Raw genomic sequence first — 20,515 nt, forward strand, 5'->3', positions numbered from 1 at the left:
ATTAATCAAGCGTCTGCCTGTTCCTATTCTGTTGTGTGCTATAATTATCATTCACTGAGCATTTAGCTCAAATCACATTTTCTCTGTCTGTTATCTGTTTCAAATCAGTAGAATTCTGCAGCTGATCCAAATATTCAGTCCATTTTCTAGAGAGGGACAACTTTGATTTGTTCTCATGGTATGCCCGAATTCATGTTTTCTCGGGCTAATAATTAGTTTAGTTTATTGAACAGTTTAAGTTTTTATTGAAATCTGTAGAGACTCCGCAGTTTACTTATGGGATATTTATGATGTTTATTCAGCATTTTGTTTATTTGGATTTTGTCTATTTTTGGGATTAGTAAGTGACAATATATTCATTCAAGATACTCTGCTAAGGCTTGCATGATTTAAGAATACTTAAATTATGCGCCGGTCATGGTTCAGAATTTTGGGTCGTGACAAAGTTCAAATGTAATGGCCCGGCCCACTAGTGATATTGTCCGCTCTGGGCCGAAGCCCTCACGGTTTTAAAACGCGTCACTAGGGGTTACAAACCACCAACTTATAAACCCAGCATCTCTCCCATTAATTGTCGATGTGGGATTTACCTAGGGTGTTACAATCCATCCCCCTTATGAGACTTAGTGTCCTCGCTGAGGTTTGCCCCACCATCGCTCAAGGTTGCACGCGGAGCGGCTCTGATACCACAAATGTAATCGCCTGACCCACTAGTGATATTGTCCGCTCTGGGCCGAAGCCCTCACGGTTTTAAAATGCTTTACTAGGGGTTACGAACCACCAACTTATAAACCCAGCATTTCTCCCGTGTTTTGCCAATGTGGGATTTGCCTAGGGTGTTTCAATATTACAATTAAAATTAATATTTTACTCACAAACTTGAACTAATGTCACTGCGGCGGCTGTGCAGAGAGGAAGGCTGTCCCGGCTCACCTGACAATTTTATTATAATTATTTAATATATTTGACTCAATACAAGTTTAGAAAAGATCAAAAACACTCTAAATTGTGCTGAAAATTTGGCAGAGTATCCCCTATACCTATGACCTATCCAACCTACAAAATGGTTAAAATAACACTTTTAAACTCAATCCATGTCTCATCATCATTATATGGCCCATACTGGGCCCTCCAAACTAAGCAATAATCACAATATCAGATAACTCAATTATAAGACTTAAAAACTAATATTTTTTAAAAATTATCCAAACTAACTTTAAAAATTCTATAAACCTGCCCCGCGGTCCTTAACAATATTATAACGCTATTGCAACAAGAATCGTAATTTTCTTATCATCCACGAATATTTTATAAATTTTATTCTAACCCAATACATGGCAAAAATTGAGTAATGTAGAGTTCGAGTTTACCTATATCAAATCTGACAACTGAAACGCGTCCAGAACGTCTGAAAATGGTAGAGTAGCCTATAATCTTGACTCGGTTCTAAAATGGTTACAGCAGCTTATCTGCTCAGCCCTAAATTACAGATCCGGGCGACCATCGAATTTCTATGAAATGAAAGTATACACGTAAAGTCCACAATACCTGAGTTAGAATAAAAAAAATATATAAAATAATTATTTAAAAATTAAAAATGTTACATTTTATGTGACATTTCTATGAATGTAAGTTAATAATTTTTTTAACGGATAAAAAATTTAAGATTTAATTGGTAAATTTTTATTATAAAATAAAATATAAGTTTTTTTAATTGTTTTCTCTTTTCTTTATTATATTATTGGTCAAAATAAAAATTAAATTTTCTGATAAACAATAAAATGAACGGAATATATGGATTGAGGACCGAATTATGAAATTGAATATTTCAATTTAATTCGATTTTTTTTATTGGAATCCATTCATTTTAGTTTTTATATAAAAATTACTAATTTTCAATTTTTTTAATTCATTATTCGACCATTTTCAAACAGCACTGAAAGCGACAACGTTTCGTTACCTCAATCCACTGTATGCACCTCTTCCGCTTTTCCTCCTATATAACCTGTCGCCTGCAATCAGAAAAACTAGTGAAGAAAATCAGTCATAAACGACATACGAACATGAGGACTAGGAATGGAGACGCTACCAAATCGGTGACCCCTAAAAAGACGACGACGGAGAGGAAATCCGCCACCAAAACCACACCTGATCCTGTGACGGAATCAACCACTCCAAAAACCGCCGAGACGAAGCGCGGTGCTGCAGCTAAAGCGAAGCAGGCAAAGAACAACGAAGCCTCACCCTTGCCGATCATCAGTTCCGATTCAAAACCTGAACAGTCTACAGGTATGATTGAATTGTATAGCTTTAGGGCATTTCTATGTTTAGAGAAATGCTATTATGGTTAATTGAGCAGTTGTTTTGAATCTCCAATTTAAGCATGAAAAAAATTATATAATTTCAGCATTAGGTCGGAAATAGACCCTAATTTATATTGCTTGAGGGCTATTATACTAATTATTGATGATTGATATCCTTTTCATTGAGGTTACTGTGTTTCATGCAATATATATATTTTTTATTTTTTTTATTTTATCTATTATTGTTTTTGTGTGTGTGTGTTTTTGTAGTAGTTGAAGAAACAAAAGCATCTAATGATGCAACTTTGGTGACACCTGAAGCAAAAGTTACCCCACGCAAGAAAACAGTAGTGAAGAAGGTAGTCAAGGTTGTTAGGAAAACGTCTGGGAAGACTAAAACTCCTGCAGCAAAAGTTGCTTCTTGCCAGTCATCAAAGACAGATGAATCTGTAAAGGATCAAGATGAAGAAAGAACAAAGGAGGAAATGGTGGATGCGAAGGATTTTGTCTCCATGAATAATGGGGAATGTGCTACTGAAAATGTTGGAGAATCCCCAAAGAAGGAAGAAACTACTAATGAAGTGGGAGAACCTTTTGAGAGTGTTGCAGAATCCATAGCGAAGGGAAAAGCTGCAATGGAACTGGAAGAGTCTGTAATTGAATCTGCAGAGGAGAATCAATCAATAACAGAAATTGTTGGAGAGCCCAAAAAGGAGCAAACTGCAATGGTTGTGGACTTGCCTTCTCATGAAATTGCCGAGGTCTCTAAAAATGAAGAACCCAGTGGTACAGACAAATCAGAGGAAGTGAAGGAGGTTAAGACAAAAACATTTGATGATAAGGAAGAGAACAAAATTGAGGCTGTTGACACAGAAGAAGATAGCAAAGGTGAGTTGCAGGTAGAAGATACTCAACCTGTGCAGGATGAGTACGGTGTTGATGAGGGATATGAGGAGTATGGTGATCGAGTGGACTTTGAAGATCATGTTGAGGATGACTTTGTAGAAGATGATCCAGAGGAGCCTGTTGAAGAAGCTGAGGCACTAGAAGAGGAACGCAAAGAATTAACAGCTATTGCTAAGGAACGCAAGATAAAGAAAGAGTATGAAATATTTGTTGGTGGCCTAGATAGAGAAGCCACAGAAGATGATGTGAGAAAGGTTTTTGAGAAGATTGGTGAGGTAGTTGAAGTTCGTTTGCATAGGAATCTTTCGATGAGTAAGAGTAAGGGATATGCATTTGTGAAATTTGCAAACAAGGAGCATGCAAAACGTGCTTTGTCCGAAATGAAAAACCCAGTGGTATCAATCTACTTATAGTTTTGTTTACAAGTAATTTTAGGTTTTGTTCTAACTCTTTATGTCTGTAGATTTGTGGAAAGCGGTGTGGGACAGCACCAAGCGAGGACAATGATACTTTGTTTTTGGGCAACATATGCAACACATGGACAAAGGAAGCTGTAAGTATCTCATAGATGTGGTGCATGACTGCATGGTTATCTCCTGCATTTGTTCATCGATGCCCGATAAAATGTTGATTTGCAGATTAGACAAAAGTTGAAAGATTATGGCGTTGAAGGTGTTGAGAACATCACTCTTGTCCCAGATGTTCAACATGAAGGGAGGAGCCGTGGTTTTGCATTTCTCGAGTTCTCTTGCCATGCTGATGCCATGCATGCATACAAGAGGCTTCAGAAGCCAGATGTTATATTTGGTCATTCGGAGAGAACTGCCAAAGTAGCATTTGCTGAACCTATACGTGAGCCTGATCCAGAAATTATGGCTCATGTGAAGACGGTATTTCTTGATGGGCTTCCTCCTTACTGGGATGAAGACCGTGTTAGAGAGCATTTGCAAGGCTACGGGGAGATAGTGCGAATTGTCCTGGCGCGAAATATGTCAACTGCCAAGAGGAAGGATTTTGGGTTTGTTGATTTCTCTTCCCATGAAGCTGCTGTTGCATGTATTGAGAGAATAAACAACAAAGAATTGGGTGATGGGAACTCAAAGGTTTGCTCTGTGGTTTGATCTTTCAGTTACTTTGGTTTCAAGTGCTTTTCAGGATTTTCCTTTTCCTTTTCCTTTTTTTCTTTCTCCTATGTTCATTTTTCCTTTATAGCATAAGTTATTTTACCTGGAAAATCTCTTATATTTTTTTGGTCTCATTTTCTTTTAAATTCTGGACATCTTGAAAAAGATAGGAGTTCAGAGGTGGTAAAGGGTTCTTTTTCATTTGTCACTCTTGCTAATTTCTTTTTCGTTTCTTTCTGTTGCCTAATGCTGGTAGACTTCAATAAAGCATGCTTGGCAACTGTGCGCATTGTGTTGTAATGTCAATTGAGTGTATCCTTCATATTTTTAGTGTAGACACCTATAATATCAAGCACAATTTGTCAGAAATAAAAGTAATTATATTCCAATATGGATTTGTATGGGTTTATGATAAATATTTCAACTAGCATCAAGTGGATGCTGTGTGAACTGAGCTCATTGTGTTGTCATGTACTGGCAGACGAGAGTCAAAGCAAGGCTGTCAAATCCTATGCCTAAAACTCAGGCTGTGAAGGGTGGAATGTGTGGTGGTTTTCTGATTGATCGTGCTGGCGTTGGAAACTCTTCAAGATTTGGTATTCTTTATTTTTGATGATGGGAATCTTTATTATCATTTGCAAGTTACTTCCATTTAATTTTGTTATCCATTGTTCAACAGGAAGGAATTTTGGGCGGGGTGGACACCACTTCAACTGGGCAAATTTCCAGCGTGATAGGGGTTTCTATCAACGAGGACATGGTCATTCTACTAGAATGGGTCCCAATGAATATGATTTCAATAACCGAAATGCCATGTTCAATGGGAGGCAATTCTTTGGACGAGGTTTTCTCGATCTCTCTCTCCCTGCACATAATGTATGTGCTACGCACACATCTGCACAAATGAACTTTAGGTTGTATTAGCAATCTAATGTATGCTATTATACAAAATTAGGAGGAAGAAGAGGTCCTCTAAGAGGTGGTTATCACCCTGCTGGAAGAGGTGTTACTGCTGCTGGCCCATCAAGGTATAATTTCAATAGACCTTGGTTTGATGCCTCTGATAGAAGGCATGGGAACCATGCTTCCTCTAGGAGGCAACCATTTTCTGCAGAAGAAGCCTTTGATAGACCTTACGTTGGAAGGCACTGTGATGACCCTTATTTCTACGATGATGGTGCACATGGGATGAAGCGGCCTTTTTTCATGACTGTAAGTTATTTTATCTTCTTTGCCTTTTCTTTTGGTTGCTTAAATTTGACAGTGAGTTGGGTTGTCTCTGTCTTCTTCCTGTTTTTGACTTCCAGTTGATGTTGTTTGTATAGATTTTGTTCCTGTTGTCTTTGGGGCCTCCCTTAATATTTCTGGGAGGTAAAATTTTTTTTTTTCTTGCTGTTAGGACCATGATCCTGATTATGCACAACCTAGTAGGCTCCGTCCCCGATTAGATTACAATGATCCAGCTGTTTCATTGCATGGAACACATTATTATGGTAGGGATAATTCATGCTTACTGTTGCTTTCCTTTGGCATGGTTTATCGTATATGGTGTATTGTTTGTGATATTTATAATCATTTTTGTTTTATCTTTTAGATACTTATGATGCAGGCAATGATCCTTACCCACATGGTTCCTATGGTCCTGAAGTAAGTAATCATTCCCTTTCTTTTCTCATTTCGGGTCCAACTGTTGACAGTTTTATAATATGTTATTATTTGCTCATGTTGCAGTATGGTGCATATCCACCTTATTACAGGAATGATCGTCCATACGGAGGTGGTTACTACTATTAGGTGCTTTAACATTTGGTAATACCAATTTTCTTGCACTCTTAAGGCTTGTTTGGTATCCATTCTGTTTTTAGTTTTTGTTGTTCAATTGCCAAAAAAACCTTAAGAGCTTGTTTGGGATTGAGGTTGAGATTCCTTTTTCTGGAAAAGCACCCTTTTAGATGCTATTGAAAAAATAAGTTTGAAATAACTGTTTTGCTATTTTGAAGTTGTTATGACTAAAATGTGTCAAATTTAAGTTAAAATAAAAATGTGATGTTCTTTAATAAGTATTTTTGACATATTTTTTTCAACAACATTTCAAAAATCAATGCCAAAGAAACCCTAAACCAAAAACAGAAAACAGAACTGATGCCAAACGACTCGTAGATTTTCTATTCTGAAAGTAAACACTTAAATACTGTTGTTTTAAAGATTTTAACTTTAATTGTGTATAGGTTGACTTGGAAAGCAGGATGCGCTTCGTTGGTCACAGAAAATGGCTTGCTGTTGAAGAAAAATCAGTTGAAGTCACCTTTTCTTTATCTTCTCAATGATTTCTTTGTTTTTCCTTGTGAATTTCCCAGTCATTGCTCTCTATCGCTCTCTCTCTCTCTCTCTCTCTCTTTCTCTCTCTCTCTCAATTATATGGTGCAATGTTTTGAGTTTTTAAATGTCTAGTTTAGGTTATGTCTTCAGAGGACATAGACTAAGTCGAACAGTCTGTATTTTGGAGGTTGGAGTAGGCATTTGCCCTGTGATCTAGGTTTGAACTTTGAACTGCTTGAGGACTTTCAGAATAAATTTTGCTAAATTGTAGCTACCAGTTTCCATTCATCTTCATGATCTACATCACAGATAATCTATTTTTGAGTCCTTATTCTTGAAGCTGAAGTAAAACAGATTGGTGACTTTGTTTTATGGAAGAAAAAATCTTAAATCAGTGGTTTCACAGTGAAAAGAGGTGCAGAAGTTAAAATATTAAACATGCTGATGGAGGCATTGTGGAGACTACCTTGAAGATTTTTGTGACAAAATGAAAAAGGTTTAGAGCTTGTATGGCTAACATGTATGAATTATAAAAGCTGAGACCTACCATCTGATCTGAGTTTGTAATGAATTGGTATGGAATTGTGCTTAATGTTTATTAATGGTTACTTGAGTTACGAGGGGGCCATTTGATGTTGATGTCATCTCTGTTGATATCTGATTAAAGTATTGCTTGGAATCTTTTGTCGCATACAGTATATTTTGGTTCTTCATTAACCATTTTGCACCTATAATCAAAGCTTTTTAAGGTGCATAGGCCCCTAGTAAAATTAAGATTTTAAAAACATTTTTCAAATTCTTGTATCTGAGGAGCATAAATAATTGATAGGGTTCATTATGTCACTTGGTGTTTTAGCAAATCAAGTTTTATGTGTTTTGGGAGAGATTCTTATGATACATTCTAAACAGAATCTTTTGATTAGGGGACATCTTGTGAGACAGACTTGACTCGTTTGAGGAATTGTTTTTAGGGGTAAATTGCATCTTATTCTGATTGTTATATAGGGAAATGACATTGGTGTGCCAGCAAAGTAACTCAATTTGATGGTAAAATGTTTAGGCCATCTAAACTTATATGGTTTAAGTGCTTGTCAAAGCTTTCAAGCATTTTGGTGGTGGTATGGACCTGTAATTTTGCTTAATGGTTTGATACTTGAGAAGGGTTCCTTAAATTCATGATTGGCGAGAAGTTATTATTTTCTAATTAATCAAACTTTGGCGGTTTTGCCTATGTGATGTGGAGGAAAACTAGATAGTTATTTTCCTGGTTCGGCAACCAGAAAATCAAACTCTTTGGTTGATCTTTTTGATCTCTCTTTCAAGCATTTTGGTTGTGGTATGGACCTGTTATTTTGCTTATTGGTATGATACTGCAGAAGGGATCCTTTAATTCATGATTACCAAGAAGTAAGGATTCTAACTAATCAAACTTCGGCCAATGAAATGTGGAGGAATAACCAGAAAATTAACCTGTTTGGTTGATTTTTTTGATCTCTTTGTTTTATGTTTCAATATTCTACTATCCACTCTACAACCTAATTAGGAGTTAGGGGTAGCTAGCTATCAGTTGATCTTCATGTTTCTTATAAGACTCGACTATATAATTCACAGCCAAGGTGATCAACAGGAATTGCTGCATTGAGGTATCTTGGGTTCAAACAAAGATCAAGCTTTTCATTTATTTTCTTGGGCATTATGATACTCGTCTGATTGGTTGGTTTGGTTTTTCATTCTGAATTTTTTGATTTTTCAGGTTTTCAATTTGGTTTACTCATGAAAAAGGGATTATGTTTGTGGTTGTGTGTGAATTTGCATATTCGTAAGCACACGTACATAATTTCACTGCCTGACTAGTTTTGTTAAAAGTTGATGGTTCTTGTTTTCTTTTGTGAACCTTAGGTTGTAGGTTCAGGACACATTGCTTGGTATTAATAGATTTTTTGGAGCCCTTTTGTATCTGTGTGCGAGCTTGTGTGCGTGGACTGACACATATTATATATTAATACAGGACTAGCACTGGTGTTAGTAGATTGGTTAGTTCTTTCTTTTCTGCACATTTGGTTTTTGATTCCAGGCACAGTGCTTGATATTAGTAGATTGCTTGACGCAATGTTGCTTGGCTTGGAGCAAAGATTAAGCTCTTTATTTCTTGGGCATATGACACTCTAATGACTATTTCACGGAGCAAGCATCAGTTTATGCGAATGACTTATAGTATCAACTTACTTCTCTTCTATATCATTAGAAATTGGGGAAATAATTCTGATAGCAAGGAAGAGTTAGGCTTGTTTAACAGAGTGATAGAGTATACTATCCTTCAATATTCTGTTTCTACTCCAAGTTTAATCCTGAAGCGGTCTTTTTTAGGTGGCGGCCAGTTTTTGTTTAGGAAACAGCTTAGATTATGGATTTCAAAGAAAGAGTGAACAGAAATTGAAAATCAAACTGAAAAAACCGGTTACAATTTTTTGGTTATTTAATCAATTTCATTTTTTGGTCTAAGCATTACTAAAATTTTATTGTTAAATGACTTTATTGATCATGCTTGTGTTGGTGCATGAATTTATACACACTTATATATACTTTATGAAGATTGGTTAGTCTTCCTTTTTGAATCTTAGGTTGTGGGTTCAAGACAGACTGCCTTATTATTTTTAATCTAATTTAAAACTATCAAGATCTGTCTGAATGCTAGCCTTTACTCGTTCTCTCTCTCTCTCTCTCTCATTGTCCACCCCTGACCTGCTACTCTGTCTTGTCTTGCTAGACATAAACCTGCTCAATCTGAAAATTGTTTAAATCTTGAATTCATTCTCTTTCTTAAAACTCCTGCTCAATTCTTTCTCCTAGGCTTTCAATCTTTGTCACTTAACATCTCTTTTTATTTCTCAAACTGTGTTTTTCCACTCGATCTCACTCTTTACACTGTTTAACCCATCCTGCATTCTGTCTAACCTCATTAGCTTAAGTTCACTTGCTTACATTCCTGATTTCAGTGTTCCTTTGATTTATTATTTGTCTTTCATTATGGTTGTGATGAAAAAGATGGTTGCATTATTGTGTTGTCCATAAAACAGGAACATTTTTAAATATTTTGCCTACTGGGTTCACTACCCTTCATTGATTTTGTTACTCCCATTGGAGGATGCAATGCAGAAAATGAGGGGTCAATTGACCCCACTTTTTCTTTAAAATTCTTTTGTATATATGTGTACTTCTATGAATTGAGCCCAAAGCGTCTGGGGAGAATTCTTGATCTGTCTTATGAAAGAACACACTTATAAGCTTGACACCATATCCAACCCAAAACCTTAAGATAATGGGTTTATAGCTTCTTCCCACTTATATGTCTTTCACTCATCCCATCTTTTTCCAATGTGAGAATTTCACGCTTGTATATTTCTAGCAACCCCCCCTCAAGTTTAAATCTCTTTTACATTGGATTTTTTGGGCTTGCTCCCCCTCAAATGGAAGTCTTCTTAACTTAAGTATTACGGTGTTACCAAGAGTCCTAATTATTCCACCAAACTCATTCGAGCATGCGCCTCTAAGAGTTATGCTAGAGCCATCACGCGTTCTGCCATCACATGTACCGAGAGTCTCATCTCCATCGATCTGCTCTTCTCTAGAAGAGTGCCTTCCTGCTCCACTGGGTCTATCAGGAGTCTCTTGACTCTTCCCATCCACGTGTCAGAGCACTACGAGAATCATCGACCACCGTTTTCATACTCATTCTTGCCGAACCATCGGCTTTGATACCATGTTAAATTTGGAGAGAGTGTTGATTAAATTACAATTTAATTTATTTTAATTTGGATTTATATAAGTAATTAAATTACTTTACACATTAAAATAATTAGCTAAGTTAATGTTGAAATCTAACAATTTATATTTAACACTTTTATGTTTATATTTTTCCGATGTGAGATTTATAATTTCAACAAATTTAATCATTAAACCCTCTTTTTGATAAAATTTAAAATTAATTGAAATAAAAAAGTATGTTGTGTATTGAAAAATTTATTTACTTTTAAAATTATACTATAATTTTTCAATAATAAACTTCATTATTATAAAATGGTATCACAATAATGATTTTTTGTTATTTATACAAAGAAATATATATTTAATAATATTAATAGTAATGTAATTTTTTACTGTTTTAAGGGTATTAGATTTCGTAGGGTCCAATTATTTTATATTTTTAATTTTTTATATATTGACCCCAGGAAAAATTTTTTCTAGATCCCACCTCTGCAGTTACTAACATCGTCAGCACTGCTATCATTATTTTCTCTCCCCACTCAGCTGCCATAATATCTTTGATGTTGCTACTGTTGCTATAGCACCATAATCACCACTCTTTGATGATGCTGCCATCTTCATTATCACTGCATTGACAAGCTACTACTACAATTATCACTGTTCTGCTATTCCATAACCAGCATTGCCCCACCACCGCCATCCTTGTTACTATTGTGACTACAATTATTACCATCACCCGCGATCATTTGAATTAAAAAGTCACTATGGTTTTTATTCACAGTTTCTTGGGTTTGAAGCAATCCTACTAGTTTTGCGTAAGCTGAAATTCAGAAGTGTAAACAATTCTTTTATTTTCTAGTTAATTGCCCTGGTCCCAAAAGGTGTCTTTGACTTGGTTACCCAAATTTGGGGTGGTATGTACTTTTTTTTTATTTAAATTAGTTGCAGCAATTTTTATGTTTCTTTGTATGTCTTAGCTGGTTGTTTTATTGTCTTCGGGCTTTGTTACTGTTAAAGATGGTGGGTGATCTGTGTTATGACAGATTAGTGGTATTGGCATTTGTAATTGATTTTTATGTAATTTTGATTTGTTAGTCGATTAGTTTTTCTGGTTTGATGGCTTTGCTGTAATTAAATGTGTTTAATTCAGTTCTATGGCTTGGTATGGAGAAATATTATGGATTACATGGTTTGGTAATTCCATTAAGCTTTATCACAGTATACTAAACATGAACAAAGTATTTTCTAGGTTAGCCCTTCAAGAAATATCTTGATGTTAATTCTGGAACCGTTGTGATCTAGATAATGCCTTGAAGATTGTTTTAGTACTGGTTAGAGACATGCTGGTTCGCCGGAGGCAAGGTGTTCTTAGAGAACGTTCATGATATATTTAAGTAAGCTGAACTTTCAGTCTTACAGCATATATGTATGTCCAATCACAAGAGTTTTTTTTTTTAATTTTTTAGGAGTTTCTTTTTTTCATTTTTTTAGAACTGGAGAATTTGAAAGAATGGGAATTTAAATCTGAATCTATCAGATAAGTGATATGTTTTTAGCCGCATCACTATGTGAAACTAGGCTAGGCCACAAAGATTGTGTTTTCTTGAAAATGATGAATTTGTAATTTAATCTAAGCCAATCTGCTGAGCAGGTGGGTGGAATTATACTGGAAACAAATCATATTGCATGTATATCCGCTGTTTTAATCTGTATTGAAATTATTGGAAAGAGAGCAAACTTAAATTCGATTCATTAGCCTCTCAACTTAATATGTTCACCAAGTATTATTCAGCATATGATTGACTTGGTTTTTATATAATAATTCTCTTCTACATTGCAAAAATGAAATTGCTGGATTGAAGCTCTAAACATGGTGCTTTGATCCGTCCCTTTTTATCCGTTTGAAGGCGTCGAAGATAAATGTACCCCTGCAGGCGCAAATGTCGCCGATTATTTGCCGAGATGACTTTTATTTTAGTTTCTTTTGTCTGTAGATGAATTTTAATTATTAAATTTTATTGTTTATTTATGTTTTATTTCCTTTTTCTTTTACCTTTCCCTGGTTGATTAAATAATAAAAATTATAATATTTTAAAAAATCAAAACCAATTCTTTATTGTAGTTAGGTATGTATCAGGGATATTCTTGGCCAACTAAAGACGTATAGGTATTTCGACTCCTGGTTTAGCTCAATTCAAAAATTTTTATGCGTGTATGCATTTGTGAACAACCAATAAATTAATGATTACTCAATAAATTGATAATTAAAAGAGATAAATTATTGTATAATTCCTAAGCTTTGATAATATTCACGAGTTTACTATATTTTAAAAAATAGATTAAAAAGTTTACCTCTCTTTTCAGTGTTCCTCCGCTTCCCTTGCCTCTCTGTTAACTCTACCCACTGTAACATCAACACTAGCTCCTTCTCCATTGTCTCCTGCACTTATACCATCAACCTAAACTCCAACTCCTTCACCACTTTCACCTCAATCTCAAGCTCTAACTACCCATATCTCCTTTACCCTTGCAGCATCAATCACTTTCAAATTCTTGCTTCCATGTCTCAATCACTCGTAGCTGTATGTCATCATACGGTATTTGGCAGTGCGACTTGAATTGAGGACCAGGTTGTTAAATATGGTTTTGAAGGGCATTGTTAGGTCTTTGGTCTTCCGTGACCTCCATTTGTGATATTGCGATAAGGTGCGTTGAATGTTGATGGACGGGACTTCACAAGTAGGAGTCTTTATAGAAAGCCTGTTTGTATGTGGTGTTTAAGGGCGGAGAGGGTGGCTGTTTCGGGATCGAGGTGGAGGGATGGGCTTTCGAATTGTTCATAATCTCCTTTGTCAATTTGTTTTTCTTTGATTTTGTAATTGAAATTTACAGATGGGAAATTTTTTGTTTTTGTAATTTGTTGATTTGTTATGGTTGAAATTCTATAAATGAAATTATGCAGATGGAGATTTATCTTCATTGCATATTTTGTAATTTGATGATGTTTTTTGTTGGAATTTCGTGATTTATTGGAATTCTTTTGTAGATGCAGAGGGACTGGAGTTGGAGAGAGAGATATGAATGGAAAGAGAGACGGAGGGGAGGGAGATGGAAGAGAGAGAATGAAAGGAACATTTGATAAATAATGGTAATATTTAAAAACTAAATAGTCGTTTATTTTAATATTATGAGAATTAGGGTAGTCATTGGAAAATATTTTCTCTCATTATACTATATTATTAAATTAATTAAGAATAAATTTAGGGATTAAATTATTGATGATATCAAAAATGAAAATTTTTAATCTATTTTTTAAAATAAGGTGATCAAGTCGTAAATATTAGAAAAAATATATAGATTTTACAGTAATTTATCCTTAAAAAATAATTTAATTTTTAAAATCTTCTATTAATGTTAAACTTTACTTTATTTTGAGAATAATTAGTGTTATAATTTATCCTTAAAAATAATTTAATTTTTTAAAATCTTCTACCAATGTTAAACTTTACTTTCTTTTGAGAATGATTAGTGTTATAATTTAACTAATGAACACTTTTTAGTGTTATTTGAACAATAAAATATTTATGGACAAAATCCTTCAAACTATAATTTTAGATCATTTAGTATGGCGTAATTAAAATTATAATGTAATTAATTATATTATATATTTGATTATATTGTTTGATAACAAAAAAATTTTGACGAAATAAAATAACAATTATATAATATAATTAATTATACTTAAAGTAACGTAATGATCATTATATAAAAAAATTAATATAATCATAATTACTTATTTTAATTTTTTTATTTATTGTCAATGTTATCACTATTAGCTTTATTCGACAACTACTCCTATTATCACTAGGGTTGGCCATGGTCTGATTTCGAATTGGAACCGAATCGAAACTAGTTCGGTCAAAATCGAACCAAAATAAGTCAAAATCAAAATTGGCTTCGAATCGGATCGAAACCGTCCTTCTACGATTTGGTTTAGGTTCATATTTTTTAGAAATCGTGAACCGACGGTTCTGAATCGGATTGAACTGACGGTTTCAAACCTAATCAAATCGGTGATTTAAATACAAAAGAATTCAATAAATACTTCACTCCACTCATAATTTATATATATATATATATATATATATATATATATATATATATATATATATATATCAATTATTCTCTACATTCTCTTTAATTCTTAATATTCTTTCAATTTCTCTCAAATTTTTTAAATAATTATTTTCTACACTCCTTTTAGTTTTTATTACTCTTATAATTCTCCTATTTTATTATTTTATATGCTCATTAAAATTTTTAATACTATCTCAATTACTCTCTGTTATTATTTTATATTTTCAATAAAATTTTTAATACCCTTTATTTTAATTTTTTTTCTTTTATTCTTTTTTAATTATCAATTATCATATAATTTTTTAAAAAAGGCAAGTATTACTCAACTCAACTAAGTTTTTATTCCAAAAATTTATTGGAATCGGTTATATGAATTATCTTTCTTCATTCTAAATAATTTTGGGTTAAATCATTGGAAATGTGTAATGCTTCTATGTCGTATTGTACTATTCTCCTTCAAGTCAATTTAGGTCTACCTTTTATTTTCTTTCTATCCTCTAACCCATTGTGCTTTACTTGTCTAACTAGAATTTTCTTATATTTACGCTTCACATGACCAAACCACCTCAATCTCCTTTCTCTCAATTTATAATTGAAAATTTTGATTCCTCTAAATTCTAAAGGGATACATAGGCAAAATTAAGTTTATACATATTTTTTTAATTTTTTTTTAAATTAATTTCATCTCTAGTTTTTTAATAAGTTCAAGTATTTACTTATTAAATTTTTCTTAAAAATAAATTATTTTTATTCTTTTTATTTTATTTTATTTTGATTGAAAGATTTCTAAGAAAAATTAAAATATTTTTACAAATATAACTCAAATTTTAAATCAATAAAACTTTTCTCTAATTTTTTCCTTTAAGTTATTCTGAAACCACCCTTAAACCGCTTCCAAACTGTTTTGAACCATCATTTTTCGAATCGTCCTTTAAATCATTTTAAATCGAAGCTCGAGCCAGAACCGACGGTTCAGGAATCGTCTTCCAAACCGTCCCATAACGGTTTGGTTCAAGTTCATAATTTCATTAAACTTAAATCGACGATTCAGGAACCGTAACTAGCGAATCCTGAACCGTGACCACCCCTAATTATCACCATTACTCTTTTTCTATCAGCACCACTATAACCATCACACCACTACCACAACCACAATACTGTTATCATTATTGTTATTACCATCATTGGATTACCATTATTATCACTTAGCTACTGTCACTTCTACTATCATCTAGTCACTACCACTACTACTACTTCACCTTGCTGCTGTCGCTGTCGCTACCGCTACCACTACCACCATTTAATTACTATTGTTGTCAATAAAAATTATTATTATACCACATTACTTATATTTTTATTTTAAAAAATGTGATGACAATTACATTATATTATAATTTTAATTATATTATATTATACACTATTAAACACAATCTTAAATGGCTTTAATGTATTGTAAAATTAAATAATTATTCTGTTATTGTGATAAAAAAAAATTCTTTTTTCCATGCCTACGTCTACCACAGAATTTCAAAACTCAAAATATGAACAAAATTGAGACAAAACAAACAAAACAACAACTATTTTTCTCAAAAAGCTTCATATTATACCCAAATGGCAACCATTTTATCCTATTTTAGCATCATAGATTGTACACTTTCTGATCTTCAATTTCTACATACTCCTACTCTAAAAATCCTAAAAACCCCAGAAAAATTTATCCACGAATCCAACCGAAAAACACATCCTTCATGAAGAAAACCAGAAAAAAAACCTAGGCACTATCCTATCCACAGCGACGCACTATGAAAAAATGCATGATGAACAACGATTTGAGCTCAACGTGTACGTCATAGATCTCTCCTTGTACACGTTGGCAATCTGGAACTCATCAAATCAACCAATCACAAAACACTCTCTAACAGAACATTCCCTCGCTATAAATAAAGCAACTGGTCTTTCCTTTTCGAGTGGTTTTCCATTAAGCAATTCTGTGTGCTTTCATTTTCTTCTTTTGTTCTGTCTCTGTGAGTTGAAATGACTGCCGACAAAGAACCTGAGGTTGCGGCTGTCGTTGAGCAGCCGCCTTTGACGGAGGAGGAGGCCAAGCCGACGGAGAAGCCAGTGAAGGAGAAGAAGCCTAAACAGCCCAAAACTGCTTCTCATCCTCCATATTTTCAGGTATGTTATATGTTCTGGTTAATATATTTCTACGTACTTGTAGAGAATCTTGGTTTATGTTTTAATCTTTTTAATTTGTGGATTCCCCAGATGATCAAAGAGGCTCTGTTGGCCTTAAACGAGAAGAGTGGATCGAGTCCGTACGCCATAGGTAAGTACATGGAAGAGAAGCACAAGGCAGTCCTTCCTGCAAATTTCAAGAAAATTCTAGCTTTACAATTGAAGAACTCTGCTGCCAGAGGAAATCTGATCAAGATCAAAGCCTCTTATAAGCTATCAGAGGCAGGCAAGAAAGAGAACAGCACAGCAAAGGTCCCAAAGGAAAAGGCTAACAGAGCAAAGAAACCTAAAGAAGCCAAAACAATAGCTGGTCCCACCACTAGAAAGACAAGATCTGCGAACAAAACTGAAGCTGCGAAGAAGCCAGCAGCGAAGAGAGTGGGAGCAAAGAAGGCAAAAAAATCAACCACTGCAAAACCCAAACAGCCCAAGTCAATCAAATCCCCTGCTGCCAAGAGAATCAAGAAAACTGCAATAGCTGCTTCTGCTTCTTAGATGTAAACAAAATTAGGGAGTGACGATGATAATAATTAGTGTTAGGGTTGTGTCGTCTTCCGTAAATAAGGGATATGTACGTGTGTGTTTATAATCTGTGCAAAAAAATTAGGGTGCTTTGTGTGAAAGCTGAGTCTGTTGTGCCACGTGGAGCCTCCTCGTTGTGTTTGCGCACGCAGTTCGCAATCTGTGATTATGATCATGATATCAGGATTTTTGCATCTATGGCAAGAATTTCTCCTGTTTTGCCTGTTATCGTCAGGAATTTTTTGCATCTATGGTTCTTAAAATTTCTCTTGTTTGGTACCGACTTGGACAGGGCCGTTTCAGGCCTTTGAACTGGATCGAGTCCAGTTTATCATCTTTCTAAACTCAAAAGCGACAGATGAAAATGTACTTCTTAGAAGTTTGCTATGCGGATGATTAGGAGTCTGCTTTGGATTTGGTTTATAATGATTTAGAATCTTTTAGTGGCCTTGACTCTTCAATTGATCTTACTTTTCCCATTCTTGACCTGACATCTAGAGAAAAATGCCCGATTACACTATGTGTATTTGTGTGTATATTTTTTCATTTTATATAGGTGAAATGTTTCGCACAGTTATAATATTTTCAAAAGAAAGCTTGTGGAATAAATAAAAGCAAAATGAGAAAGAAACAGGTGCTATAACCACTTTGGATTCGTCTCATCAAATGACTATTATTATTGAGGATTATGTGGGCACCTCTTTTGCGGCTACAGTTTTGCTCAATTTGAATATAACAGGTGGAGTTAGACATGTTAGATCAACCACTTAATCCGACTGAACTTGTAGATGTTTCGTATTTTCCTTTCCTTCTCAATGTGCATAGCCCCTGATACATTAGCAGGACGTGATATGACTAGTATGGATGGTATCCTCTCTCACATAGATGAAGATTTGACCTTATCTAGTTCACCACATGATGCCACATAATCACTACGTTCTATCCTATTTTTCTCATAAAAAATGGAAGATTTGCTCTCTCTCTCTCTCTCTCTCTCTATAAATATATATATATATATTTATTTATTTATTTATATATGTACACACATACACCACATCCAATTTCTTTATGTTTTGTGCCATATAACCCACCCTTTATCGAATTTCAGTGACTGCACTAGCTGTTGTAACGCCATAAATTTTTAAATAATTATTTTATGTGTAAATTATGATATTTTAATATATTAAATACTATAATATTTAATTTGAATTTTTTAGGTTTTCAAAATCAGGTTTTATTTTTTTTAGACAATTAATTTTAATGATTTTTAAAAATTAATTTAAAAACCACGTGACAAGTTTAAAAATATATTTAGACTCTATAAATTCTTTCGAGTTTTCTGTAATTTTTTCAGAATTTTCAAGCTTTATTTTTGGTCCAAAGGCAAAGCAAAAATAAAATTTTGAGTATCTTAAATCAAACCGATCTAATCAAACTGAACCGAATCGAACCGACCTTCCTTTTTTTCCCCTCCCTCTTCTCCTGTGCACATCACCCTCCCTCTATTCTTTTTTTTTTTTTGTTTCTCTCTCTCCTCCCTTCCCCACTGCCGGCCGACCCTTCCCCGACCTCCCCCACATGTTAGTGCACCTCCAGCCACCCTCCCTTGCCGGTGTTGCCCCTCCAGCCGACCAAAAAATGGGCCCAAAACCTCCTCCTTTCACGCTCGACGTTTCAACTTCTTAGGCCGATTCCAGCCGATCAGGCCATCAATTGGACTGTGTCCAGTTTCTTTTGTATTTTACTCTTCGAGAGCTTTCCATAGATACTTATTTTGCCAATTTTCATTGGGCTATTTGTTTAAATCAAGCCTGAAAAGTTTTAGTTTATTTTGATTTTTGTGCTAGATTTCTCTCAAACTGCGAACCCCACTGAGATTTCAAGACCACCAACATGCTCTACTCGTTGAGAGCTTTGCAACGACACCAATTTGAAATTTTTTTGACACCGAAATTTTGGTGAGTCCTACAAGCTTAGCAGTGATTTTTCGAGCCTTTAATGAGTTTGTTTAATCAAATATAAATTATATTCTAACTCTTGGTGTTGTGGGTTTCACATAGGTGTTATCGTTTTAAGGAAATTCTACTAGTGACCAGGACTGCATTTTTGGGCTGGACAGACAAGTTACTGGACTTGCTTCAGAAGGGGATTAATATTATAGTATTTTCCACCATTTTTAGACACCCTATATGTGTTTCACATGTCAGAATTGGTGTAGGTAAACCAAATCTCTAAATTACTCTTTTTGTCTAATACTAGGTTTAGAATAAAATTCATAAAATATCCATGGATAGTAAGAAAATTGTAATTCTTTTTGCAATAGTATAATAGCATTGCTAAGAACTGTGGGGCATGTTTACAGATTTTTTTAGGTCAGTTTGGTTGGTTTTTGCAAAATGTTAATTTTAAACTTTATAACTGAATTGTATAGTTACTTGAGTTTTGGCTAGTTTGGTGGGCCCAGCAGGGTCGTATAATATTGTTGTGATGTGGCTCTGAGGCCCTTCAGTTTAGAAGTGTTGTTTGAGTTGCTTTGCAAATTGGGTATGTCTTAGGAGCAAAAAAATTTTCTGTCAGATTTTCGACATAGAATTAGGATATAATTGTTTAGGTGATCCGAGTCAACATTCTTCCTTCGCCTAGCCACCTCAATGATCTCCGGTTGTTCTGTGAGTAAATATTGATTTTATTTATACTTTTAATATTATTATATATTCAAGACATGCTCATGTTTTCACTTTTATATATATATATATATGCTAGGCATGCCCTTATATTGTATATCTTATTGATGAAATTATTGTGAATGTTGCCTTAAAGTAATTTGGAGCTGTGTGTATGCATTGGCATGCATGTGGTGTGGATATGGATATGGATATGGGTAAGACGGGTAGTCACAGCTGGAGCTTGACTTACAGGGACCCGATCCTTATATATTGACAAGTCAGGGTGAGTATGGCTTTGAGTTGATCTCGCTGACCCCCGCACTTAGATTATTAAGCGAAAGTCCGGCTTGAATTAACCTCACTGGCAGGTGTTAGAATTAAGAGAGTTGTATAAAAGATCAACTCTTATATGTATACATATTAATGTAATACATAGGCATGTGTGTGTGCTCCAAACTATTTTTTGTGCGAATATTGCTTGAATTGTTTAATACAATGTGACTATGCTGCATTTCATATCCGGTAATGCATTAGT

The 20,515-nt window shown here is 34.4% G+C and overlaps 2 protein-coding genes across 14 annotated transcripts; both read left to right on the forward strand.

The window, feature by feature from the left end:
* The first annotated feature begins 2,016 nt into the window (after positions 1-2,016).
* LOC110667439 (uncharacterized) lies at positions 2,017-13,396 on the forward strand. Of its 13 annotated transcripts, none has more exons than XR_009144830.1 (13): positions 2,017-2,289; positions 2,574-3,604; positions 3,673-3,762; positions 3,848-4,312; positions 4,815-4,929; positions 5,013-5,177; positions 5,289-5,545; positions 5,733-5,826; positions 5,928-5,980; positions 6,065-6,142; positions 6,562-6,627; positions 11,720-11,811; positions 12,951-13,396. XR_009144830.1 is itself a non-coding variant. In XM_021828273.2 (11 exons), the coding sequence occupies exons 1-10, from the start codon at positions 2,064-2,066 to the stop codon at positions 6,125-6,127; spliced, it is 2,559 nt and encodes an 852-aa protein (XP_021683965.2). In that variant the 5' UTR covers positions 2,017-2,063; the 3' UTR covers positions 6,562-7,291. The 13 variants fall into 13 exon arrangements, 3 of the variants coding, with proteins under 3 accessions (XP_021683965.2, XP_021683966.2, XP_021683964.2); XR_009144829.1 differs by lacking the exon at positions 12,951-13,396 and adding an exon at positions 11,909-12,169; XR_009144832.1 differs by lacking the exon at positions 11,720-11,811.
* Positions 13,397-16,488: 3,092 nt separating this feature from the next.
* Positions 16,489-17,542, forward strand: LOC110667443 (histone H1). Its single transcript, XM_021828278.2, has 2 exons — positions 16,489-16,732; positions 16,823-17,542. The coding sequence occupies exons 1-2, from the start codon at positions 16,589-16,591 to the stop codon at positions 17,285-17,287; spliced, it is 609 nt and encodes a 202-aa protein (XP_021683970.2). The 5' UTR covers positions 16,489-16,588; the 3' UTR covers positions 17,288-17,542.
* The last annotated feature ends 2,973 nt before the right edge of the window (positions 17,543-20,515 follow it).

Source organism: Hevea brasiliensis, chromosome 16 (genome assembly GCF_030052815.1).
Source record: "Hevea brasiliensis isolate MT/VB/25A 57/8 chromosome 16, ASM3005281v1, whole genome shotgun sequence".
NCBI classification, from domain to species: domain Eukaryota; kingdom Viridiplantae; phylum Streptophyta; class Magnoliopsida; order Malpighiales; family Euphorbiaceae; genus Hevea; species Hevea brasiliensis.